This window comes from Botrytis fragariae (genome assembly GCF_013461495.1).
Source record: "Botrytis fragariae strain BVB16 chromosome Unknown tig00000045, whole genome shotgun sequence".
Classification (NCBI taxonomy): Eukaryota; Fungi; Ascomycota; class Leotiomycetes; order Helotiales; family Sclerotiniaceae; genus Botrytis; species Botrytis fragariae.
In genome coordinates, this window is record NW_023500991.1 from 1,529,780 (window position 1) to 1,554,443 (window position 24,664).

A 24,664-nucleotide genomic window follows, 5' to 3' on the forward strand; every position below is an offset into this window, starting at 1 on the left:
CGCATGTCCAGTGTACGTTACAGGACAGTAAGCACTTCCTCCCCTGCACTAACCCGTCGCATATGCATCTCCTACAGAAGCGCAGCCCATCTGCATGCCCATACCACAACCTAAGTCACAAACATGATACATCTACTTATCTCATGTGCTTCATCATCACTCTCTTCTTCTCGATTCCTAGCCGCCTCTCACATGTGTTGATCTCAACAATCCTCAACAATCAATCGATCAGACATATTTAGCAAACTGTCAATAATACTCTCCATTTTCATCATTTTTCATTCGCTTATATGTCATGTTATGTCATGTCATGCCATGCAAGCAAGACCAACTCCAGTCCTGCACCACCAATTTATCCCCCGCAATCGCCAACGATTCAATTATGTTCATTCCATTCCATTCAACCACACCATGAACCAAAAGAAGGGCTGGGAGAACTTCACTATCCCCCGTTTCCCGTTATCTCCTTCAAACTCTTCCCCTCTTTTTATACCGCAAACCACCAACTCGCCCTGCACAACACATAAGTATTCGCCTCAATCCAAATTGGCTTTCGATCGTCACATGCCACTTGGCCCCCAATAATAACTTGACGTGGCTTTTTTTCATCACACGCATATTCCCGTGGTTTATCAGCCACAACTGCCATTAAAAAACGGAAAGTGGCTTGAGGGGCTTCACTTTCTTACAATAGCATCACATCTAGCCTTGGCTCTTCCTGCTTGCCTAACTCGGTTATCGTATCTTGGAACATTCCTCTCTCCATCTTGCCTTACATTAGTATACGTACAAGTCCCAACCTTCATCATGCCTTATTAACTCAGGTCCAAATCCATCATAAAAATAAAAGTCATCCTCATTCTCATCCTCATCCATATCCATATCCACACGATCTCAAAATCACACTAACAGTTAATCTCACAGTCCCACAATCTCATCTCTCATCTAATTATGTCACACCCTAGACACACAACACCAAAACCATACATACATATTACACCCTACCTTACCCCAACACACACCTCGCTCTTTATTAACCTTCCCCTCCCATGCCTTTCATAAAAGCCCAAGCACAAAAAAAATACACAAATCTGCACATCCTTATCCTCATCCTCAAACACAACACCACAACCATCCACAGAGAGCGTGCGCACAAACTCCCAAGATTACGATCATACGATCGGGATTATCGGAATCGATGGTTGGACGTGCCGGTAAGATAGGTGAGACATGGCTGGTTGGTGCTTGGGTGACTGGATCCGTTTTTTTTTTGGAAAAAATTCTTGGCTTTGGTGTGTTTGTGAACTTTGTGTTGCCCAGGAGTGGGAGATGGGTTAGGTGAGTTTGGTGTGCGTGCTGGGCTGAGGGATTTGTTCACGTGTTGTTTTGGGGTAAGTGTGTGGAATTGGGAATGGAACGTTGGAGATGGTCGTGTTCATTCTTCGAATGTCATTTTATCTTGTTAGAATGATACAGAATTCTAGATCACACCCCTCCGATGCTCACCTTTCTATTCACGTGATTGACACGTGCTCTACACACCTGGTCGGTCTCGATCCCGCTTTCGTTTACACGTGACTCTACACACTCTTTCGCACGAATCTCATTGTCCTTATCGCTCACATCTCAGCTATCTTCCGTGACCTCAAGTTCTCCATCACCAACAACTATTTCCAACCCAATCTTATCAAAAGACAAAAACAAGCAATAAGTAACAAACACTGTCTTCTTATAAAATATTTCAAAGATCTAATTGCTACCAATCGACTTGAAACTCTCATATCGATCATCGTATTCTTTGCAACTTCTAACTTCTATCACACCATCCTATTGCCCAAAGACATGAAGAAATTTTCTATTTTAGATATGAAGATTGAATTTTATGTGCTCTTGATAGGTTTGAGGAATGAGGTTGAAAGTAATGGATATCCAGATAGTAGAAGGACATGGTACGAAGATATACCACGGTATTTAAAGATATTCTTGAAGAATATGTTGTAAGGATTTATCAGAAGTACAGCAGAAGATATATCAGGAAAGATGATGATGACCTATCGAGAGGATATACTAAAAAGATATATCACACAACTAAACTGAGAATTCTACCCATACTTGAACATCGTATACGAATAGGAATAGCATCCTCAATATACATAAAAGAAACATAGAAAAAGAATTTAACTGTCCGGCATACCAGATACATGTATCACGTGTACCCATCTCATCACATCCTACCATCCTACCATCCATCCATCCATCCATCCATCTATCCATCCATCCCATTCCATCACACTCAACCCCAAACCCCCCCATGTTTCACCTACCCAAGCTCCCAGGTACTCAGGCACCTACCTCCCCAGCTACACATTCGCCACTCCTCACCCCTAGCCCTACCAAGACCAAGTTCCAGTCCCAAGTTCCAATCAATACCTCTTCTCCGATTCGTCTACCTCGTCTACCTCGCCCAGCCCAGCCAAAGCCATCCCCAGACGGAGCGGTCGTGAAATCACACCTCGGCTTGGAGCTTGCTTTACGCTCGCTTGTATTTTGTTGATTAGATACTTCAAATTGGCTTTCCATTTCGATTCCGATTTCCATTTCGACTTTGGATTTCTTTCTTAACCCTTTCTTTCCTTCCCTTCTCCCACCACACATGAAAGAGAATGAGTGAAGACAATATCATACCAAACTATTTCAAGTCCCATTCTCATTCCCATTTTCACGAAGCAGATCACATCAAATCAAATCAAATCAAATCAAATCAAATCGCAAACCTATAGAGAAAGAGAAAGAGATAGAGAAACCCAAAGGAAAAAGCTTCTCCTGTCTGGACCAGGTCTTGTCACCTAGGTATCTTTTCACCGTACGATACCATACTTGACCATGCTATATATACCATATCCCATACCCTCAGCAAGAATAATCTTCCACGCTCCGTAATTGTATAAAGCACCACCCACTACATCACATCACATCCCATGTCATCACTCATCACCATACCATACCATACCATACCATACCATACCATACCATACCATGCCATTCATTCATTCATTCATTCATTCTGTGTGTAACAGACCCATTCCACCCATACCATTCACTTATTCAATTATCCATGATATCAATCTACCAAATCCATCGCGCTTCCAGCGGCACAGTCGCACAGTCGCACCCTATGTATGGATCCATACTCATCCATACTCATCCATCACTATCCATCCCATCCCATCCATCACTATCCAACCCACCCCATCCATCCCACACATCCCACACACTACATCACCAAGTGATAAGATCAACAGACCACCAAATAAATACCTACAGAGTAGATCCACAATTGAGTTCTCTCTACCCATCTATCTATCCATCCACCATAACACATTACAGTATCCAGCATTTGTGTATTGCACTCCTACTTGAATATTCGAAGAATTGCCTTCTCTTCCCATTTCTATCATTCATTGATTCATTCATTCATTCATCGTTTCTCTGTCTAGGTAATCATCAATCAATCAATCAATCAATCAATCAATCAATCAATCAATCAATCAATCAATCAGTCAATCATCTAATCATATTCATGTTCATATTCATATTCATATTCATATCCCCTCTCACAAGTGACCCCCAAACACGCTAATGCCAATGCCAATGCTAATGCTAATGCTCACCACCCACTCACTCACTCACCCACTAAAATTTCCTAGATGCTCCAATATTATTCTCTCATCCCTACAGCAACACGATACAACACATCCTTAGATAGATTATCTCACCCTCGCTCTACTATCAAGAACATAGGTACCTACCTAACACTACAATCATACCTTCACAATCATCGCAATCACCCTACTCACCCCCAGCATTACAAACAACAAACAATAAATTCTTACTCTCAAGTCTCAAGACACATTTCAGACATGCTATATCGTTTTTCATTCTTCATTTTGATTTCGAGTGATTTCTCTCCATCCCCAATCCACCGCCCTCTTCTCTTTACTTCTCCTCTTCTTTCCTCACAACACATCCCCTCCTCCTACATCTCCGCAGGTCACCTCATAACCCATCGCTATACAATCCACCGCCCTCTTCTTCATTTTCAGCTCCACAACCTCTCACACACACTCTCTCATCCTTCACCCCACTCTCCCATCCATGAATTATTATCTACACCTGAGCAGAAGCACTTTCACCAACCTATTTTTGATCCCCACTCCAATCCAATCCCATGCCATCCCAATCCCCTAAAGACATACTATCCAATCCTATCGTCCCAAACTCCCAATTCTTTCAATGTTCAATACGCCCAACACCCAATTCTCTAACGTTTCTATGATACACATATAAAGTCATCAATCGTCTCTTTCCCTCATGCATCCTATACGGTCCACCCACGAGGAATGAATTTCTTTGTGCCGCGATCGTCAGTACCAAATGCAGCTCTAGACTCCGTTCCAATGGTAATTCTCCGCAACTTCGTGTTTTCTTTGACGATTCTCTACTATAGTAGATACGATGGCATGTATGATCTACTCATGATCATGTCAATACCTCTCTTGTGACGGAAAGAAACACTTCTTGCCTACTCCATCATGCTGAATAATGAGGAATTTCACTCGGGGTCTCTGCTTATCATCTCCTGTCGCCTTCAAAGGGACAGATGATTATGTTGAAAGTCAAGGCTTTTCATTTTCTTGTATTATACCGTCAGGTAACCCAAAGATCAACGTTTAAAATTGATGATTGCCAACTATAGAAACCATTAGTATTCATTCGAACAATAACACACATGATACATACCACACTATTGCAGCCATAAGCCAGTTTTTGACCATGTGCATCCCAACTCAGAGCATGTTCATCTTCTCCATTTGACTCAGTTGATTGTGGTGTTTGCCAGCCATTTCCGGGTGGTCTATTCCAAGTTGCTCGAGGAAAGTAAGCATCGTCGACTTTCCAAATGAAAACTCGATCACTGGTCGCACCAGCAATGAATGCGCCATCTGGAGTGAATTTGACTTTGAAAACACTAGTCGAGTCAATTGTCATTGAGCATTTTTGCTTTGGCTCCAAAGACTTGGCATTCCAAATGCTAACAGCGCCATCTTCACTAGATGAAGCCAACAATCTTTCATTGCTTTCACTACTTTCATTGTCCGCATCAGATGGTGGTAATGGTTGCCATTCAAGGGATGTAATTGGTCCGGTATGAGCATTGAATGTTCGAGAACGACCTTTCTCATCCCATATCTAAAAATGTTAGTAGTGAACAAGATTAACAGTGAAAGTACCTACATCAATCATACCACTTTGACTACCAGTAGCAAGTAACTTTGATTCCCTGTCGAAAGTAGCATGCGTTACACGATGATCGTCACGATGCTCATATTTCGTCAAATATTTGATCTTTCCCTCCGCAAATCGGAATATCTGTAGAAATTCATTTCCGTAAGCCATGAAGTCTTCATCACTCATCCATAGACCTTCAAGCGGAGATTCGAAAATTGGCATCGATGGTATCGTATGTTGTATTGTTGTAAAGTCAGCCATTGATGTGACCGTCAAGGTTGATGCTGGTGTAGACAGCCCTTTAAGTGTGATTGGAGAAACTGTCAAAAATAATGTATTCGAGAAGTTCCACTTCAAAGAAACGACTGGACCTTCCATTGGACCAGAGGTGTGCAATAGTTGGCCCTTGGCAGTCCAAACAGTAACAGTTGCGGTTCCATCAGGTTCCTCGCTCGAAACAAGAATATGGTTTCCATCCGAAGACCAGGTAACTTCATTGACCATTGTCGGTTGGGGCGCGAGAGGTTGGAGAAGAGGAATGCACGGTGGAACAATCCCATTCGTATTCATGCCTGAAGCATTGGGGTTATTAGTTCCATTGACATGATCGGCGACTGTACTTGATAGATCCCACATTCGAGCTAATGATTCAGTACCCCCCGCAGCCAAGAGATTTGGTAGTTTTGGATTCCATTCGCAACGATATAATATGGTCGATTTTGATACATTGTCATCCAATAAGTCTAGGTACAACGTTTCGGTTTTGAGATTTGTGACTTTCTCGGACTGAGTACCCCTTTCTGGTCCAATGGTGGCAGTGACTGGTGATGGCAGTTGCTCTGGTGATGGATAAGCGTGACCATCACCATTCTGATCAACGTCAATTTCCATGGGCGTTGAAGCCGAATCGTAGTAGTTTGAGCTTCCATTTCCGTTCGTGGTTCCATTTGAAATACCATTTTCATAACCATTGGTAAGTCGTGGTTTCTTTCCTGGTGGACCATTTGAATTTGAATTTGATTCTTCTTCTAGTTGATGCTTTCGAGCAATTTCTAAATCCTCGTTGCTGTTGAGGGGTTCTTGAGGTGAAGTAATGATGGGAATAGTTCTGTTTGCTATCTCCAGTGGACCAAAAACACCCATTGAGATTTCTGAATCTGAAACATCTTGAGAGCGTCCTTGATGTTGGCGGAATGCCTAATAGAAGGGTGTTAATTGAAAAGAGATTCTTTAATTGATATGTATCCAACCAAGTAAATAGTAAACGATGTTGAGAGGACCGATGTATGAAAGGAAGATAAAGTATGAAGTGTAAAACGTTATCGAGTCAAGGGGTATGAATGGAAGTGAATTTTGTCAAATGATGCAAGATAGAGATCAAAGTCACCAAAACAAAAAAAGAAATCATGTGTAATGGCATAAAAAATTACATCAAATAAAAATAGAAAACGTAACGATTTGAACATACCCTTGATGCTTCTCTGTTATATGCATCATAAAGAAGACCTTTGTTTAGAACGGAGACTAGTGCATGCTTTCCGACATGGGGCGCAAATGGTAATAAATCTGGTTGTTGAACGTCCCACTCTTTTGAAAGGTGACGAGCCGCTCCTTCGTAACCTGCAATAGAGACGAAAGAATTTTGATCAGTTCAGTGATTCTTCATACAATAAATCCCCCAACTACCATCTTTTGATCACCTCAGGCTTCAAGAACCCAAGATAATCGGGAAAAGATTGAATGAGGATTTTGAATATATCATCTTCATCCTCATCCTCATCCTTATCCTTTTTGCCCTTTCCTTTCCTTATCTTTTCTCTTCTTCAATGTACTTGTACATACCTGATTCTATTAAATATCTATAACACAAAGTACAATAAATTGCTGTTAGCGAAATGTAATCTCAAAACCACCCCGTACCTGAACCAAGAGAGAGTGAGAGAGAGAATGTGTGTATGTATATGTATGTTATATATGAGTGTGAAAGAGAGAGAAACCCGAATGAATGGATCACGAGGAAAACACGTACTTCCAAATGATGTAGTTCACCTTGTCCGAGGTTAAAGTTTCCTTCGTCATTGCTATTTCGTTCGTCTTCGAGGAAGGCCAGACGTTGTTATTGTTGTTGTTGTTGTTGTTGCTGTTGTTGTTGCTGCTGTTGTTGTATAGATATTTCTTCGATTTGATTTGGTGATGATCAAAATGACCAAAAAGATGTCTGATTCGTGATTGTGTCGCTTCAGAGGTTGATGTATATTGAATTCAAGTACAGTACAGTGGAAAAAGCGAAATTTGAGGTATGGGGTATCTCTATCTCTATCGTATTTGGGGTATTGAATTGAATGGGATCGAATCGAATCGAGTGGTGTCGTGGGGTTGAAATGTGTGATGATTTGCGCGCTGGATGGTATCTTGTAAGGACCGTGAATTTCAATTGTTGAGATGGTGGTGGTGATGTTGTCGATGTGTGTAAAATGGATTTTATGTTGTTGTAGTTATGTTTTTTTTTGCGGGCTGTGTTGAATTCGAGATTGAGGAATGGATGGAAAAGAGACTTGTTCGTTGCAACTTGCCGGCTTGAGCTAGAAGCTAAGGACGATATTAAAAAACCCAGAGACGAGCGATGATTGGGTGAGGAGTGGGTAGAGATCCAAAAGAATTCAAGCAGGGGAGGAGGAATCATTGGATAAAAGTAAAAAAAGGGTATGAAAGTGCAATAGGGACGATCTTATTGAAGTAGACTAATCCACATGGAGCCCTGACTAGTCCCGAGTAGGTATTTCTTTTCCTCTGTGTCGAAAAGATGGAATGGTATGTACCCTTCAGTGCCAGGTATTGTGACGCTGGGATGGGAAGCGATCACGCATTCTCTTTGAATGATTGACCGAGTGAGGGAGAAGGTGAAGATGGAGGAGAAGAGATACGGAGATGCTTGAAATGCTCAGATAAACAAATAGAATCAAACATGTCATTTAGAAGATATTATTTACTACCATCACAGATGTGATTCTCATCTGTTTATTGCTTGTGCTTCTGCTTGTGCTCCCTTGTGCTTCTACCTCTGCTTCTACCTCTGCTTCTACCTCTGCTTCTACCATGGCGGCATGTTCGTCACAAAGGCAAAGAGAGGGCGTGAGATCAATGGAAGCGGTGGCATGGATTATGTTTAGAAATACCTGGCACCTCAGGTTACGGGTAGTGATGTATGCGCATGACAAGCAGCCCCCCTCCAAAACAGCAATGAAAGTCACGGCATGGTAGTCAAGGAACATTTATACTTTACTTCATCCACATTCACATCCATATCCACATCCACATCCGCATCTAAAATCACAATCTACTCGGGAATCCAATCTACACAGTACCGTACTACTTCCTAGATCATAGATACTACTGTACAATACTTTATCATTGATCGAATGCAAGACTGGCCAGAAAGCATCCTATCAATCTGGAGATCATGTACCACTCACCCACCCACCTACCACCTTGCTATAGTAAACCTACAGGGGGTCAGACGGACGGACACGGGGATTCAAAAGCAACGAAAGAACCTAGAAGAGACCGGTACGTACAGTGCAATACAGAGAAGAAGAAGCCAAGCCGAATAAACAATGACAAGGGATCCCAAGTTGACAATTGGAAGTGTGATCGTCTGCCCTATCGAAAATCGAGATGCATGTACAGTAGTATAGTGCTCTGTATTTATCTATCTATGGCTTGAGTCCACAAACCGCTTAAGAATGATAGGATGGTTAATAAATAATGGAGAAAAGAGGAGGGAAAAAAGATCCCCTTCATTTAGATGTTCATACATGAAACTGGACTGGAGATTCCCATTTCCATTTCCATTTCCATTTCCATTTCCATTCCCATTCCCATCTCCCATTCCCTTGATACCTGTCTTTGATGCCTTTCTTTGTTACTTGTTTTGCGAATCTTTGTTGATTGTATGATGATGAGATCAAACCGACAACGAGATTGATGACCATGAGCACTGGTTGGTGATGTATACGACAATTCGAATCTGAAAAAAACCGAATCTCGAAAATGACGGATTCGGTGTCAATGTCCTGACCGAATTTACCTAGGTAGCATTAGTATAGTATGGTATAGTAAGTATACTTGGCCTTCCCACTAACTTTCCACAACTCTTTGACTGACTGACTATCCGGTTGAGTAACGGGAATTTCCTCGAGTCCAGATTGGCGGTTGCATAGTACATACTAAAGAATGGAGATCTTGGCTAGAACTAAATTAATGGAGTCTTTTTCCGAACTTTCTTCTAGACCATTAAAGGCTTAAGATATTGGCTGAAGATGCTTCCGTACATTTAAGAATGCATTAAGTGATAGGCGAGAGCTGGATTCGAGGACCTAGTAGGGTGTGCTACTTTTACTAGGGACCTAGTATGTACAACGGCGCACGATATGTAATGCTTGCTTGCTTGCTTGCTTACTTGCTTGCTTGCCTTCAGTAAAGATGGTGGGATGGAATGGAATGGGGTGGTGGCGATGGTCGGTTTGTTTGCAAGTTAGATGTGCACCTAGTCTCCTAGTATGTGTGTGTGACAAGAGAAATGCCTGTCAATAATCAACATACATTATCCTACTATTGCCTAGTATTATTTTTAGTTTCGACAGAGGAAATGCTACCACGTAAGGTCAAGTACGAGTGTGGAATATCTCCCACAAAAGGAAAAAGAGAGAGCTCGGATGAAAGACGCATGGAAGCACGACAACAGTTTGTTCCTGTTCCCGTTGCTGATCAACGTCTCATCCCCGAGTAAGAGTCATTCCTCTCTCTGCAATTCAGATGATTAAATTCTCTAGTGATGAAGACTCGTAACGAGATACTTATTCACGACCTACCTAGGTACAGGATTACGACACGCACGACTTTACGCTGGTCTCGGGGATCACAACCTACATAGCAGACATGTAACTTGCCTCCAAGATCAACGCTTTTCTCTCCATCTTTCTTCGTCGACTAAGAATAAGGGACGGAAGTGCGAAACAAACTAAATGGTTACCGCTTGGCTCGAATCTGAATTTGAATTTGAAAAAATGAAATCCAAATACTGATGCCTCGGCGTGATGATGTCTCCCCTGCCCTGGGGTTCCAAATATTTACGAGTGATGAGAATAGAACCTGATAACTTTTGCAACCAACCCATCACATCCTTTCCACCGTGACACCAATACTACACCGCGAATCTATTCACAATATCGATAGACAGGTAAGGTAGACCTAGTGTGTGGGTTAATAATTCAGGTACGTGGAACTTCCAACTGTATCACCTAGGCACCATACCACACCATACATACCACACCATACATCGTTCTTACTTGCGCACATACGATTCACGATTCTTTCTTTCCTCATTGCATTTTCCGGTACCGCCTTTCCTCACTCTTCTCGTCAAAAGTGTTGGTTGACAACCTGCATCCATATCCATCACACGCATAAATAATCTAAAAAAATCGACAATCTGGATGAACTTCTGCCAATCGTACTTCTCCCACATTTTCGGAATTTCCACCCGGCATGTTTCTGGCCAGGAATCGACGGAGCAAGTTGGAACTAGTGACAAATGGAGCTTGGTACATCTCCATAGCCTCACACCCTTCACGTGGCTTACAATTTTTCAAAACATGCCGGATCTTACCCTCTCTTGCTTCAGCCTTATGTTTGAGGCTGGACATGTTGGGTTTACAAGGCCGAAACAATTGAAGTGGTCTGTGCTTAACATCCTACCCTTTATTGGATTTGATGACACTTTATTTTTATTAAGGGAAAGCTTGATGAAAATCACCAAAGCTTTATTTTATTGAAGATATACCTAACATATCGTACATCAACCTTCGAAACTGCAGATTCCCATACCTACCTACTTACTTGTCAAAGGAGGAAGGGTCTGATATTACTTCTACGGTATTCCTACACATTCATAAATATGCCCCCAAGATTAAACATTCCTCCAGTGACGAGGATACTGCTCATCGCATTACTATCTGAATCCATCTTGAGTGCCGCAATTCGATACAGACAATGGAATAAGGAAACCGCCGCAGAGCTTCACGTAGTAGTTCCATACCTCTCGCTCGTACCTCAATTATCCTTTGTATATCCCTGGACATTTGTGACAACGACATTGGTGGAAAATAATGTGTTTACGCTGGGGATCGCTGGAGTGACTTTGTTTTATGGAGGAAGATACCTGGAACGAGCATGGACTTCGAGGGAATTCGCAAAGTTCATTGTAGTTGCATCACTCATTCCTAACCTTCTGACCTTTGGAACTTTGGTTTTTTTCTTTGCGATTACGGGTGATATGAGCTGGACGTGAGTTATTCAAATTTTATATCCCTTCTCTTTGAAGTCACAGCTGTCCATCTATCTATCCCTTGAATCAACTAACACCTCACCAACAGTCTCAGCTCAATAAACGGAACCATCCCCCTCCAAATCTCCTTCTTGATTTCCTTCTCTCAACTCGTACCAACCCACACCGTTACCCTCTTCAAAGGCATCCTCTCTCTCCGCGTCCCCCGCTTCCCCGCCCTCCATCTCCTCACCATCCTCACCCTCTGCGCTATCCAACTCCTCAGCATCTCCTCCCTCTTCCTCGTCTCCTACGCTTTCCTCACCTCCTACACCTACCTCCGTTTCTACAAATCCGCCTTCCCCGACCTCGACTCAAACCAATCCCCCACTCTCCGCGGCGACGCATCCGAAACCTTCGCCTTCGCAGAATTCTTCCCCGGTCCCCTCAAACCCCTCATCGCTTCCCTCGCAGACACAATCTTCAATACTCTCGTCGCCCTCAAAATCTGCACTCCCTTCTCCGCAGCAGATGTCTCAGCCAGCAGAGGTGAATCCTCATATATCCAACAAAGAACTGCCCCCGGCGGCGCAAGAGCAGAAGCAGAAAGAAGAAGAGCCCTAGCTCTCAAAGCCCTAGATCAAAGATTACACGCCGCGAGTAGTAAGAATGTATCGCCGCCTGCTCCCTCGGGTCCAAGTATCGCAACGCAACCGCAGCCCGGGACCCAAACGGCGATGACGAGTCAGCAGGGGGGTTTGTTGGGCGAAACAAATTATGTCCCTGAGGGACATGATGAGAATAAGGGGGGTTCGTGATGAAGTTTGGAAATGGGGGATGAGAGAAGGTTCTTAATGGGAATGGATAATGAGGAAAAGATTTTCGATGCAGACATGCACTAATGCAAATGGAATTTCGGGTATGGATACTTGGACTCTGCATATTGGGTTTGGTGATTACCTAGGTATGCAGTTGTTTACTTGGGCGGATACTTTGTCTTTGTTTCGTGGTCGTTATATTGCAGTGTGTTGCGTTGTGTTGTGTTGTATTCTAAGGCCCTCCCAGTTCAGGGTTTCAATCGAGCATTCGAAATTATTATATCTATGATACCCATACGTTATACTCTATATACTATACTATATACCATATTCATCCATCCAACCGCTTTCTGCAGATGTGAATAATTACTAGGTAGCTAATTCGAAATATACTTCAGATATCTCATACTTGGTGGGTATTTATCTATCTATCTATCTATCTATCCATCCATCCATCCATCCTTTGCGGGGACTTTTGGTACGGATTGGATTGGATTGGATTAAATCGGATGTTGGGGGTTTGTTTGTTTGTTTCTGGTTTCCGGTTCTTGGTATTTGTGTTTTTGTATATGGGGAGATAGAGATATGTATGGGAATATTGATGAGGATATCGATGAGGATATCGATGGGGATATCGATGTGCTTGTCAGATGCATTTCTTGGTTGTTGAGTGATGGGTAGGTATGTCAGTCATTTCTCTCCTATTTTTTTTATCTTTTGGGGCTCGCCAAGTAGCTTTGTTGGTTAAGGGCTGAGTGGATCAGTGGATAAGCTAAGATGGATGGAAAGTTTAGAGGGAATATCGAGGGAGTAGGTTGTAGATTGTAGAGTGTGGATTGTGGTAGGTGGTAGGTGGGGAAGTAGAGGGGTTAGAGGGGTTGGAGGGGTTAGAGGGATTAGAGGGATTAGAGGGATTAGAGGGATTAGAGGGATTAGAGGGATTAGAGGGATTAGAGGGATTAGAGGGATTAGAGGGATTAGAGGGATTAGAGGGATGTGAGGGATGTGAGAGAATCTCGGATATATGAACTTTTGACCTTTTGAACTTTGAACTTCGAAGAAGGTATGTGGAATATGGAATGGGATTTGGGGTCCTGTCTTGAGGAGGTTTGGGGGTGGAGGGAGAGAGGGAGAGAGATAGAAATAGAAATATACGTAGGTGTTACACATAGCTTCTAGAGAAAGATACACAGTTGGCGACTCGAGTGCATGTGAGAAGTGGGTTTGAAAATTGAGGGATGGTTGGAGATGAGGGGGAGTGGAGGAGTGAGTATATAAGAGGAATTACAGACAGCAAGTGAGAGGGTTTAGAAGGGTGGTAGAAGAGATAATAACCGGGAAACGAGGAGGTGAACAGGAACGAACCATGGTAAGTGCAAAGTTTTTGTATGGTAGATGAGAGGGGTAGCGTTGAGATGTTGAGTAGTGATCAGGATGTAGATTTGAGTGTAAATACTAAGGTCGGTGTAGTGAGTAGGTTTGTGGTGTAAGTCTTGGGACTTGATCTATTCTAGAGAGATTCGCGGAGAAAAGAGTGCTTCGATCTAGAGAAGAATAGGAGCGTATGGAAGTATTGTGGTTTAGGATGTAAGATTTCTGTTACTAGATAGGTGTGTAGATGTGTGAGAAGTGAGTGAAGTAGATGTGGATGGATATTTGATGGGGATTAGAAAATGTGGTTGGTGAGGTGAGATGAGGAGAAATTTGGCGGTGAGTATTTGACACTCTGTTGTGTGCTGAGGAGCTCGGGATGTCTGATAGTGTGGACTGTAATCTAACACAAGACTTAGAAGGGTCAGATTCTTTTGGATGTTGGGAACATTTCAGATGTTGTAATGGGTGGAAATGTTGAAGTATTTTCATTTATGAAATCAAGTATGACGTCTCCAGAGACTGAAAACTAGAACCTACAAATACTAACGGACTGCAGTCCGGACTATTGAAAACACTGGCCTGCTCTGAGGTGAAGAATGGTCTAAGAATCTCATTACATGCTCGAAAATAGTTCACATAATCAAATCCACATGAAGCTTCACCATAGTAGAGCGAATACGAGCTCGCATTGCTATTGATTGATTATTGAACATATGAATCTTGGACTATGATGGAAAGCCAATGAAACTCATCCACTTCGGTGCAAACCAACTCTCGATGTCGTCATGGGATGGTCAAATACCTAGGAAACGTACAATTTGTTATGTTGGAGAAACAGGAAATGATTTTGAATCATGGGCACCTTCCATGCAAACCTTGTTTGGTGTATGTCCAGCGCCATATTTTACATACCGTTACAAAAATGATCAAAATGAGCCTTATCAATCAATACTATCCTGATCATCTTCATCATCCCTACCCTCATCGTCATCTTCATCATTGTCATCATCGTCGTCTTCGTCTTCGTCTTGGTCTTCATCGTGAATGTAGTGGCCAAAATCATCCACCTCTGAGAGATCCTCGTAATCATAAATACCATAATCGTCGCTATCGATATCCTCAGCACTATCATCACTATAGGTTTCGTATCCCCTCTCCTCTGACTCTCTCGTAGCGGTGGCCCAAATCTCGTCCATGGTTATCCATTCGTCTCCCGCTGGCATAAACTTTTTGATGACACGGTGCTGTAGTACTTCGCCCAGAGAACTTGACCGAGTTCCAGTATATGATGCGGAAAGCTTTATTGGATAAGTGCCGTTTTCTTCTTCACTATCCCAGCCCTCATGCCAAACGCCAGTGAAATAACAAGACTTGAGCTTCAAACCAGTTTCAAGTGTGTTGAAAACATTACCCCAACCAGCACAGTTACTCGCCATCGTCATTGTATCAAGTGACAAATTTTCTAATGTACCCGCATGCTTTTGAAGAAACTCTGAGAAAAAGGCATTGGTGCACGAGAAATGACGAAGGTCAAGACTGCGTAACTTTGGAAAATTACCAGTGCTTCCAATTACCGCATCCAAAGCGATTGGTATCATTGATCTTTCTTGAGGTTCTCCCAAGTCGATACGAAGACTCTCGAGATTTGAGGCAAGAGACAAGAATTGTGCAAGGCGAGGAACAATTCCATTGATGCGGACTTGCCATTCTTCAAGGCTGACTTTGATGGTAATGTCGATATGCTGGACATGCTGCAAGGCCGAAAGAGCCACATCGGTACTGATCATTGGCGTCGCGCTGAAGAATGCCAAAGGTAGAGCTGTGGCTCTAAAAGTCGTCAGTTTTACGCCAGCAAGGCTAGCAGCAAGAAATAGCGCGTGTAACCTCCCGTAATTATAGGCAGTATAGCTCTGGCTAGACCCAAGGCTGAACATCCCCTTACAAAGATATGCCTTGCAGTTGTAAGAGTATATGAATTGATCAGATGGTAACCCAGCATCATCCACGATGATCTTGTTGAAGTTTGGGAACTTTGGGACAGCTTGTGCGAAGACAACGATATCGTAGTTTAACGCATTCAAGTAGACCTCACGACGACGAATGTGGTTGTACAGCTCATACCCCTTGTCCAGGTCTTCTTCGCCGAAGGGAGGCATAGGTCTCAGCTCCTCAATTATACAATTGATGTATTCGTTCTTACAAAATTCTCGCAAGGTACGTGGCTCATACAATATGCTTCTGACATGCTTCGAAAGATTTGGCTGCTTTGATATACTCAACAAGTTACTGAAGCTTTTCTCCGTGAACATGACATGCAAATCTTGAACGAGGTTTTTGGACGCGACCTCTGCACAAACTTTGTTCGCCAATCGAAAATTGGTCAAGTCCTCGCGGGAGAGAGATTCGCAGACAATGACAAGAAGTTCCGTAGCTAAGACATCCGTAATTGACTTGCCGGTGTAGGGTGTTGGGGTCGCCATGGTGAGAGAAGATATAGATCGAATATTTGGTAATAGGGAGGATTTTGTCGTATGTGTAAAGGCTCGAGAGGAAGCAAAATAAAGAAAACCCTTTGATTCTGTACAGCTTGGAAGGTTATGGAGACTCAAACGCTCCTCCCGACCCTCTGTTGAATAAGTTTGTGAAGGTGTCGATATTTAGGAACTTGAAGATATTCCAAGCAGCTCTATTAATTTGTGCGAATAAACACAAATGCTACGGCTACGCGATACTTGAAAGTGAATTTCGCGAAATCACGCGGAAATTTGTCTGAAATTATTGTTGGCGTACCATAAAGAAGAGCACTGTGAATTTCTCTGCCTGTATAAATCTTTGCTTTATTACCCCTTGAGATTCGTTCTTTATTCCATGCCAATATCATCAAATTCCATACTCCAAGTTAGCTTTCCAAGTGATAATCTTATGAACAAATCATACTTCGCTTTCTCTCTCATTTTGGTTCATCGCGCCGTTGTTTCTCTGTTCTTTCTTGTCAATCATGTAGTTTGATTCACTGTTGGTCCACTCTATATCATTTTTGATACTGACAGTCATTATTCCACTTCTCTCTGATTTCTATACCGGATCCTACCTCTTTCGTCACTCCAATACGACAATATGATATAGATCTAAGCAATGAAACCACCATGCCCGCAAATAATACAAAGAACGAACACTTACAACTGGACAAGAATCTGCATCTGCGTAATGAAAGTTTTTAAGGCAGTCTTTATCACAGAATTGAAAGTAGCTATGAGATGTGTGGTACGAAACAGCATGTTTTCACGCTGGTTTGGCGTACTTAAGTGTCGATGGCATAGTTGATAGTTGAATTCATACCAAGGATTATGAAGAAGAAAGAATGATAATCAAATCATGAAGATGAAACGAATATGATATAGGCAGAAAGTGGATACCGATATGTGTTTGACGATAAGTGACAGGCAGTTATAAAGAAGGCTGCATATAACGAGAAACAGAAATCTTCCATGCAGTCGTAGCATCCACTTTTGCTGTAAAACTCGTTTTGTGATATCGTAAAATGATTTTCTCATCTGTAATCTCTGCTGTTTCAAGCAAGACATCATCAATACTGCGTTCCGCTCTTCTTGTGGGAAAGCAGCGCCGCCATCGTTGAGCCCATCGTCCGTCATCAGCTACAGCTCAGAACATGATGAGAAGCTTTAGCTCAAAGTGTTCTATAAGTACCTGAACAAGAAATAGTAAGACTTGATACTGCCGATAGAGAAATGAAGAGGCCCATCTAGGGCATTAGCAAGAGTGCACTCTTGCTAATGTGGCAGATTGCCTGGTTCTGCTGAGTATCATGGTGATGGAAGCATAGTATTCTGTCGTGAGACCAATAAATGTCACCATCAAAACATCTATCAGAGAGTATCCAGAAAGTATCGTACAGTTGTATAAGACCGAAAATAGCATACACTAGTAAGATAGTCGAATCATTCAGAGCAACTTCGGATCAATAAGTTCGCTCCCCCAATCAACCAACCACCATTAAAACTCGTGACTTTTTCACAATCCTGAATTTATGTTGCAAATCTGATTGGGGTGTTCTTAATCCTTCGATCCTTCCACAAACCGCAAAAGTAACACTGCAAAAATTGGAAGCGCCGGGAAGGGACTCGGAGAAAACCCAAAAATCAAAAATCATACCCCTCGACGATAATTCAATATCAAAACTCTCAATCAATATCTCTTCTCGTTCTTTATGAAGATATTGATTTGAGCTCTACGGAATAGGGAATGTCCCAAAGTTGGCAACATCAAATCATGAGATTGAACTTTGATTTAATTCTGAAAAGTAGGTCTTGGAACCCCTTTTCTGTTCTTAGCGGGCTCAAGATTTGGCATTTTCGCTGTCTGGTGGGAAATGACACTGACTTAGTCCTATGACACAACAGGTATTTACTGCAAGATCATTTTGATATCGCATATCTCTTTATATCGCGCCCTTGGTGACCCTTCAATAACTACCTAACTACCTAACTACAATCCAACCCACTTGGCAAACAATACCAAAAGTAGTAAGTCCTTATCGTCCTGAATGAATATATTTATCATTGTTCAGGGCGAAGATGCTCCATGCAGGGTACGGTTGCACTGTGTCAAGAATCTCATACCCATTCTGAGAAGAGACTAAAGCGCCTACCAAGCCGGCCACAATCACAGCATCGAGTTCCATCTCTCCACTGATCCGAACTTTAACCTCACACTTTCCAGTAGGTATTTCTTTAATTTTGATAACTGGATATTGGAGAGGCTCCCTCATTGACCCGGTGTCCTGCCCTGATCTCCAGTTTTCTCCTTTCCAGACCCCATTTTCATTGAAGGCACAGAAAACTGTAAGCCACCCGGATAGAGTCGAACCGCCGCTTATGTTATGAATATGAGCAATTTTTGACCAGAAATCAACTCGGGCTGTGGCTCCAGGATTTTCGAAGGTTAATATCATATTTTGGATTACCGGAGTAAGCAACTCCTTCCAGTGTATCAATTCTTCGTGAGCTGACCCAAACGACTCAAGCTTGTCCAGTCGGCGAAGAATTTCTTCCCAGTCTGATACCTCTCCGAGTAATGTGACTGTAGGTATACCACACGTCAGATGAAACCTAATAGGTTAATACACATTATGGTGCCTCATAGGATAAAAGATTCCAGACAGTGCCATGACGTACCTGTAATTGAAGTACCTTTTCATGGTACTCATCATTACTGAGCTACATACAATGGTGTCGACACGCGTCGTGGTCGAAAATGCTGGTAAAATCCATGACTGGAAGCTTTTATCCACGATATTTTTCTAATTACAAGTTAACGACTGAACCAATTTCTTTTGTAACGCGATACAAGAGTGCAGTAATGTTACACAAACCTGGATCGTATCGGCCATGTCAGTAGTGTAAACCATGAAATCAAAATGATCACCTTCAACAACTAGCTCCTTATTTCCTTCATGCGCCACAAAGAAGGAACGCAGTTCCTCAGAATGTTTATTCACATAGAATGAGAATTGAGTCACAATAGCGATCCAAATATCATCAGGACGAAGGATAAGATTACGATGATGGTTATACGCCTCAAGACAGGTATGCACTAAACCATTCCCAGATGGGAGAATATTCCTCGCAATCTCCTCGGTAAGTGTCGATTGTAGTATAGTACTATTGGATTTTGAACTTTCCGGTGCCAAAGTCTGGAGTAGACCTCTCAAGAACAAACCATCTGGATTTTCGTCCAAGGCTTCATTCGTGCTGTAATCATTCTGGTGCTGCTCATGCCAATTTGGCCTAAACGCTTCTGCAGCATGTTGCGCGACTTTGATCATTACTGGCATTGTGAAACTTGATGGGTCCTTGGAATCTTCGACTCTGAAAATTTGGATTAATCGAAGATATTCTGTGGCAGTACAAACATGTCCCTCGTCTATTAGTGTGTTTATATAGAACTGCAGTTCCATTTATCTATCTGACGTCAGCTTGACGATGGTATGTAGCCTCCAAGTATTTTCGAGCTTCACAAGTTTGTGCATAGAGTAGGGTATCATCAGATGCCCCTCCCCGGCAAGAGATGCACTTTGCCTCATACTCACATTCAGCTGACACGACCGTTTTCGTACGCAACGATGCTACATTTTCCAAGGAAGGAGACTATCGATGTATATCATTTTTGAGTAGGTCCCTAAGAACTTTCGTCGTGGAATCAGATGAAATCGTTGATTTAAGGTAAGCTTTAAGCTCTGCTAGCTTAAAAGTTGGTGATTAGCATGTACGCCGGGATTAGTATCAAGTTAGGCAGCAATAGTTCAATAGTGGGATTCGGTAAAATCGGGTGGGTGGAGACTTTCTGTCACAGCGTCTACGAGAGACCCCACTGCCTGGTAGTACCTGACTATCTCCTCGTATTTCGACCATCTCGATTTGATAGATTATGTATGTCCTAGGCATGTACTATGATACCAGTAATTTGGCAATATCTGCGTGAGGCTTTAGATAGCGTTCATCCAAGGATTAGATTCTGTCGATTTTCCGAAGACCAGATAATATACCATCTTAATGTGATAATTGGAATGCCTGGAGGTTCCCCTTCATGTGTACCTAAATTTCGTGTGAATATGCAAGTAGCCTACGTTGTTTTCTGCTCGGAAAGTCTTGCTTCGTCTGTCTAAACCCCTGATTATGAAGCCGAATTCTCCTCGTATCAGGAACCGCCAATCGAAATACTCAAGATATTAGAGAAAAATCTCGCTGCCGAATCTGGGAACCGAGTATTCGAGTGACTCTGACCCGAAAATATCAGAACGTGAAATACATACCAATCGCATCTCAACGCCCTGTTTCTTGTCAAAAGGTAGCAAGGAACAGTTCGAGTTTCGATCCAAGAATGGACGAGTGCCATCGAGATTAGGCTATTTAACGTATATATCGCTCTTCTTTGGCTCCGAACCACTAAAGTCTTTCGATCTTATTTCTCTTCTCTTTTCTTCCTCTTCTTCGTTCCATATTCTAATTTTCCCTAATCATCACATCGATACCTAACTGCTGCTGCCAGAAGGCAACAAAACTCCCTATAACCCTAACAGTTCATCGTATCCCGAACAACCTACTCTTTGCTTGTCCAATACTTGTTTCCTAATTTTTCATAGATGCATGAAAATTCCTTAGTCCCAAAAGTATTGTTGCCAAAAGGCAGTAAGATTGTAGATAGCAAGCTTCCCAGTTACCAACAATCACCTGTTACACTGGTATCTAAAGACGACAATGATCGATAAAGCATCCTTTAAACATGGAGCAGACGTAGCATAAACTCCTGAAGGAAAGGGACTCAGAGCTACATGCAGTGGGATAGTTGTTGTACGTATGAAAGATCAAGAGGCTGGCAGAGAAAGAGGGAGGTAACAAATCCGTAGTAGATACCCTACAAGCGTAGTTTCGAGAATAGTGATTTGTTTTCATGTTCCAAAAATATGAAACTGTGAGGATATACTTTTCCGATATTTCTCAACTCAATATCAATTATCTGACTGTCTCTGGCCTGATAATTTCCAGATATCCAGATCAGGATTCTTCATATACCGAGTTTCCAAACATAGAAACTTTGTCGTATTCCTCAAAGTGAAATGCCCAAGTACTCATGGCGTTGATTTGATTATCACCTCTTGAGCCTACACGCAATATTAGTCTCATGAATATCTCATTTAAAGCCCCCTAAAAAAGAAGGAAAAACTTACTCTTCGCTCCCACATGTTGCACAACCTGTTTTCCAAGTGCCAGTCTCTCCATACCCTCGTTTTCCGCATAATCCTCAATCATCAAATCCGTCTGGCCACTTCCTCTTCCCGTCAAATAGTTCCTCAATCCCTCCACCTGCTCCCTCGGGAAAACCATAGCCTGTGTACAGCATCCTCCACTATTCATCTTCACCACGTCTTTCCCTCTGAACTCCCACCACGGTAAATTGTATTTCCCTACCATAAACCCCAGGGTTATAAAGGCCGGTACAACCACCACTCCTATGACAAAAACCGTCCAGTTATCCAACCAACCACCTATTTTCCTTTTCTCGCCGATTTTGCTTCGTATAAATATAAGAGCGGTGATTGTGCAGAGAGGAGCAGCAAAAAACAGCATAAAATATCTATGTCGATACCAGAAATCTACCTCTTCGTTCCACGATTGAAATGTTTCTGTGTAGAAAAGTCTTAAATATATCCAATTGTAGAATTTGTCTCCAGGACTTTGAGAGAGAGACTCGATTTTATTGAGAGCAGAAATAGTGCGCTGGAACCAGTCATGAGCGAATACAATGTCGTCCTCCATAATTGCTATATAAGGAGCGTGGGTATCGTAGCAGCGGCTTAACGCGTATACATAATCGCTAGTGTGTTGTTAGTTCTTGGAAGCTGCTAACTAGCTTGGCATTCCGAGTTCCAAAGAAGAGAAACTTACAAAACTCCTTTAATCTGCCATTCCTTCTGTTTCATTAATTCCTCCAGCCACTCTCTCCTCTCCCCTCCAACGTCATATCCACCATAATCATCTACTACTCTCCCCAACCATTCTTCCTTCCATAACGGATGAACACTTGGATCCATGTCTGCAAATAACACATAAATCCACACTCTCTTTCTTTCCTCCTTACTTAATCCATCTATCATAGTTCCTAGCGCTGCATCGATGTATTGTCTCCCTTCATTCCTATCTTGCATGTCGCGCTTGATGGTTACGTATGCTATACACATATCTGGAACCTCTGTATCGCCATCTCCATCCGAGTCTCCGGAAATATTTGAAGTAGGATTACTGAACAAAGATGTTTGATTGCTCTCGACCAAATCATCTAGAAATGATAAACCAGAGGATTGGCGTCGATCAGAATAGTCTTTCTCATACACATGTGTGCTATCGAAAAATGCAGAGTGTGGGTCTCGCCAATAAACATGACGAAAATACGTAAAGAGCAAGAGCCAGATGGCAGTGCCGGTTACGAAAGAGAGAAAGGCGCTGCGGCTTGGGATGAGTGCATTAGGATGTGGGAGAGAAAGTTTGCGGAGGGAATTAGAATAATGCATTATATAGAAAAAATGGTTATTGTGTATAATGAAAAGACAAAAAGTTGTAGAACTAGAAGACTCTGAGTGAAGGGAAGGAACTATCCTAATCCTAATAAGGTGGGAACCTCATTTACTCGACGTCTGATTTGCATTAGAAAACAAAATTTCAATCAAAAGATAGAAGGGCTCGGATCATTCACTTAAGAACTATCGTATTGAATAAACATGAAGTTTGTGATTAATAGATGGGAGGGTGAATACACGAAAAAAATTACTCAGCCTGATGGTAAGCACTTGCATGGTGGTGTTGTGGGTATTTTATATGTATGCAGGATCGAAGACACAAAATAAGGCGCATAACATTTTACACGGTAAAAACTAGGATATTGACATAAAGAAATCTTGGCGCTTATACCATGTTACATTTGAAAGCATTCGAAGGATGGAAAGTTGGGATTTGCGAATGTCGCTGGACGGCTAAAATGAAAATGCCCCATTTTGTTCGTAATCGTGGATGTATTGTTGGTGGCTTGATGCTATGCATAGCCTCTTTTGTAGGACCGGAGGTGTGCAGGAAAAAATTATGTTATTACCCGGTCGTACCTTCAAACGTAGCTTTGGCTGGAACGAAATGCTGATGAAGAATCACCAATAATCAGTGGCTGCTTCTCTTCTTGGGATTATTTAATGGGAGAGAAACTATCTAGTCTCCACTTTGAAAGATTTCATTGCCATTCCTTTCGTCCACAACTCCAATACTCCACACAAAACTCGAAATGCCCTGTATTGGCCGAATTTCTACTTAGTCCGAAGCTCTTGAGTGCTCCCTCGTCATTCACAGTAGCTCCTCGTTGCTGTACACGAAACATAATTTTCTACCAAGAATTTCTACATCTATATGTAAAAGTCGCAAGTAGTGTCGATACCAGAACAAGATTTCCAGCGTAGTCAGCACTTTCATTACCAGCAAGTCAAAGAATGATATTGTGGCCAAACCACTGATTGACAGAGCTCTACTCAAGCATTGAGAATTAAAGTTGCAGAATTCTAGTGTTAGAAGGGTGTAAAGAATTCTGTAGCCACGCGTCTGGCGGTACCGGTTCAACAACCTCGAGCAGTCACAAATACGCCTGCAACTTCTGACAGTGGTTGCGGAACCAGGAATACTTGTTGGAGGCCAGTGAAGCCAAAGTAGAGAAACAGAGCTGATATTGATGCAACCTAATTTACTCAACCAAGAACAAGAGAAATGAGGAATATCCCCAGAAGAACTTCCGACATCCACTGAAGTGGATTGCTTCTCGACTTTTGTTGATTCGCAATGCCCGAAAGGCTTGATGATCGATATTGAGGTGTTTTTTTGAGCCCGGAAACCGCTTTAATAAAAATATGTCTTTTGCTATACGCGTCTGCATCGGTTTCTCGCTAGAAATGCCTAGGTTTTGAAATGAAACTCGAGTTCGCGGCTCCAAAACAAGCATTGATGCCGCAATACGATCTGAAGATGTATTCTGAAAGGGGAATAGTGGTCGTTCTTCAAAGATGTGTAGTATGATATCGACCAGAGAAGAGAAGATCTAAGACACAAAGTTGTACACCTACTATGAGATGCGCAACTATTCTCGTATGAATAACATAGACATGAATTTACACAGAACTCGCACCTTTGGTTCTCACATGAGCAAGAGCAGGTTGTATGAGCTTCCCCAGAGACTTCTGAGATACTCCGATATTCGTCATTCAGTCGTATTTAGGAAACGACCTGGGCGCCGAAAATAATAAGAAGGG

The 24,664-nt window shown here is 42.3% G+C and overlaps 5 protein-coding genes across 5 annotated transcripts; 1 reads left to right on the forward strand and 4 right to left on the reverse strand.

Annotated features, from left to right (window-relative positions):
* Nucleotides 1–4,723: 4,723 nt before the first annotated feature.
* Nucleotides 4,724–7,368, reverse strand: Bfra_003679 (putative wd repeat protein; the record flags this gene model as incomplete). The annotated part of the gene is made up of 6 exons (XM_037334085.1): nucleotides 4,724–4,750; nucleotides 4,801–5,250; nucleotides 5,296–6,486; nucleotides 6,758–6,909; nucleotides 7,132–7,148; nucleotides 7,319–7,368. 6 exons carry the CDS (start codon nucleotides 7,366–7,368, stop codon nucleotides 4,724–4,726), a joined length of 1,887 nt encoding a protein of 628 aa, XP_037194172.1.
* A 3,416-nt stretch (nucleotides 7,369–10,784) lies between these two features.
* On the forward strand, nucleotides 10,785–12,432 carry Bfra_003680 (putative rhomboid family protein; the record flags this gene model as incomplete). The annotated part of the gene is made up of 3 exons (XM_037334086.1): nucleotides 10,785–10,865; nucleotides 11,126–11,634; nucleotides 11,724–12,432. The coding sequence occupies 3 exons, from the start codon at nucleotides 10,785–10,787 to the stop codon at nucleotides 12,430–12,432; spliced, it is 1,299 nt and encodes a 432-aa protein (XP_037194173.1).
* Nucleotides 12,433–14,747: 2,315 nt separating this feature from the next.
* Nucleotides 14,748–16,860, reverse strand: Bfra_003681 (uncharacterized protein; the record flags this gene model as incomplete). Its single annotated transcript, XM_037334087.1, has 2 exons — nucleotides 14,748–16,376; nucleotides 16,744–16,860. The coding sequence occupies 2 exons, from the start codon at nucleotides 16,858–16,860 to the stop codon at nucleotides 14,748–14,750; spliced, it is 1,746 nt and encodes a 581-aa protein (XP_037194174.1).
* Nucleotides 16,861–18,358: 1,498 nt separating this feature from the next.
* Nucleotides 18,359–19,660, reverse strand: Bfra_003682 (uncharacterized protein; the record flags this gene model as incomplete). Its single annotated transcript, XM_037334088.1, has 3 exons — nucleotides 18,359–18,935; nucleotides 19,002–19,126; nucleotides 19,199–19,660. The coding sequence occupies 3 exons, from the start codon at nucleotides 19,658–19,660 to the stop codon at nucleotides 18,359–18,361; spliced, it is 1,164 nt and encodes a 387-aa protein (XP_037194175.1).
* A 1,720-nt stretch (nucleotides 19,661–21,380) lies between these two features.
* On the reverse strand, nucleotides 21,381–22,894 carry Bfra_003683 (uncharacterized protein; the record flags this gene model as incomplete). The annotated part of the gene is made up of 3 exons (XM_037334089.1): nucleotides 21,381–21,487; nucleotides 21,554–22,200; nucleotides 22,272–22,894. 3 exons carry the CDS (start codon nucleotides 22,892–22,894, stop codon nucleotides 21,381–21,383), a joined length of 1,377 nt encoding a protein of 458 aa, XP_037194176.1.
* Nucleotides 22,895–24,664: the final 1,770 nt, after the last annotated feature.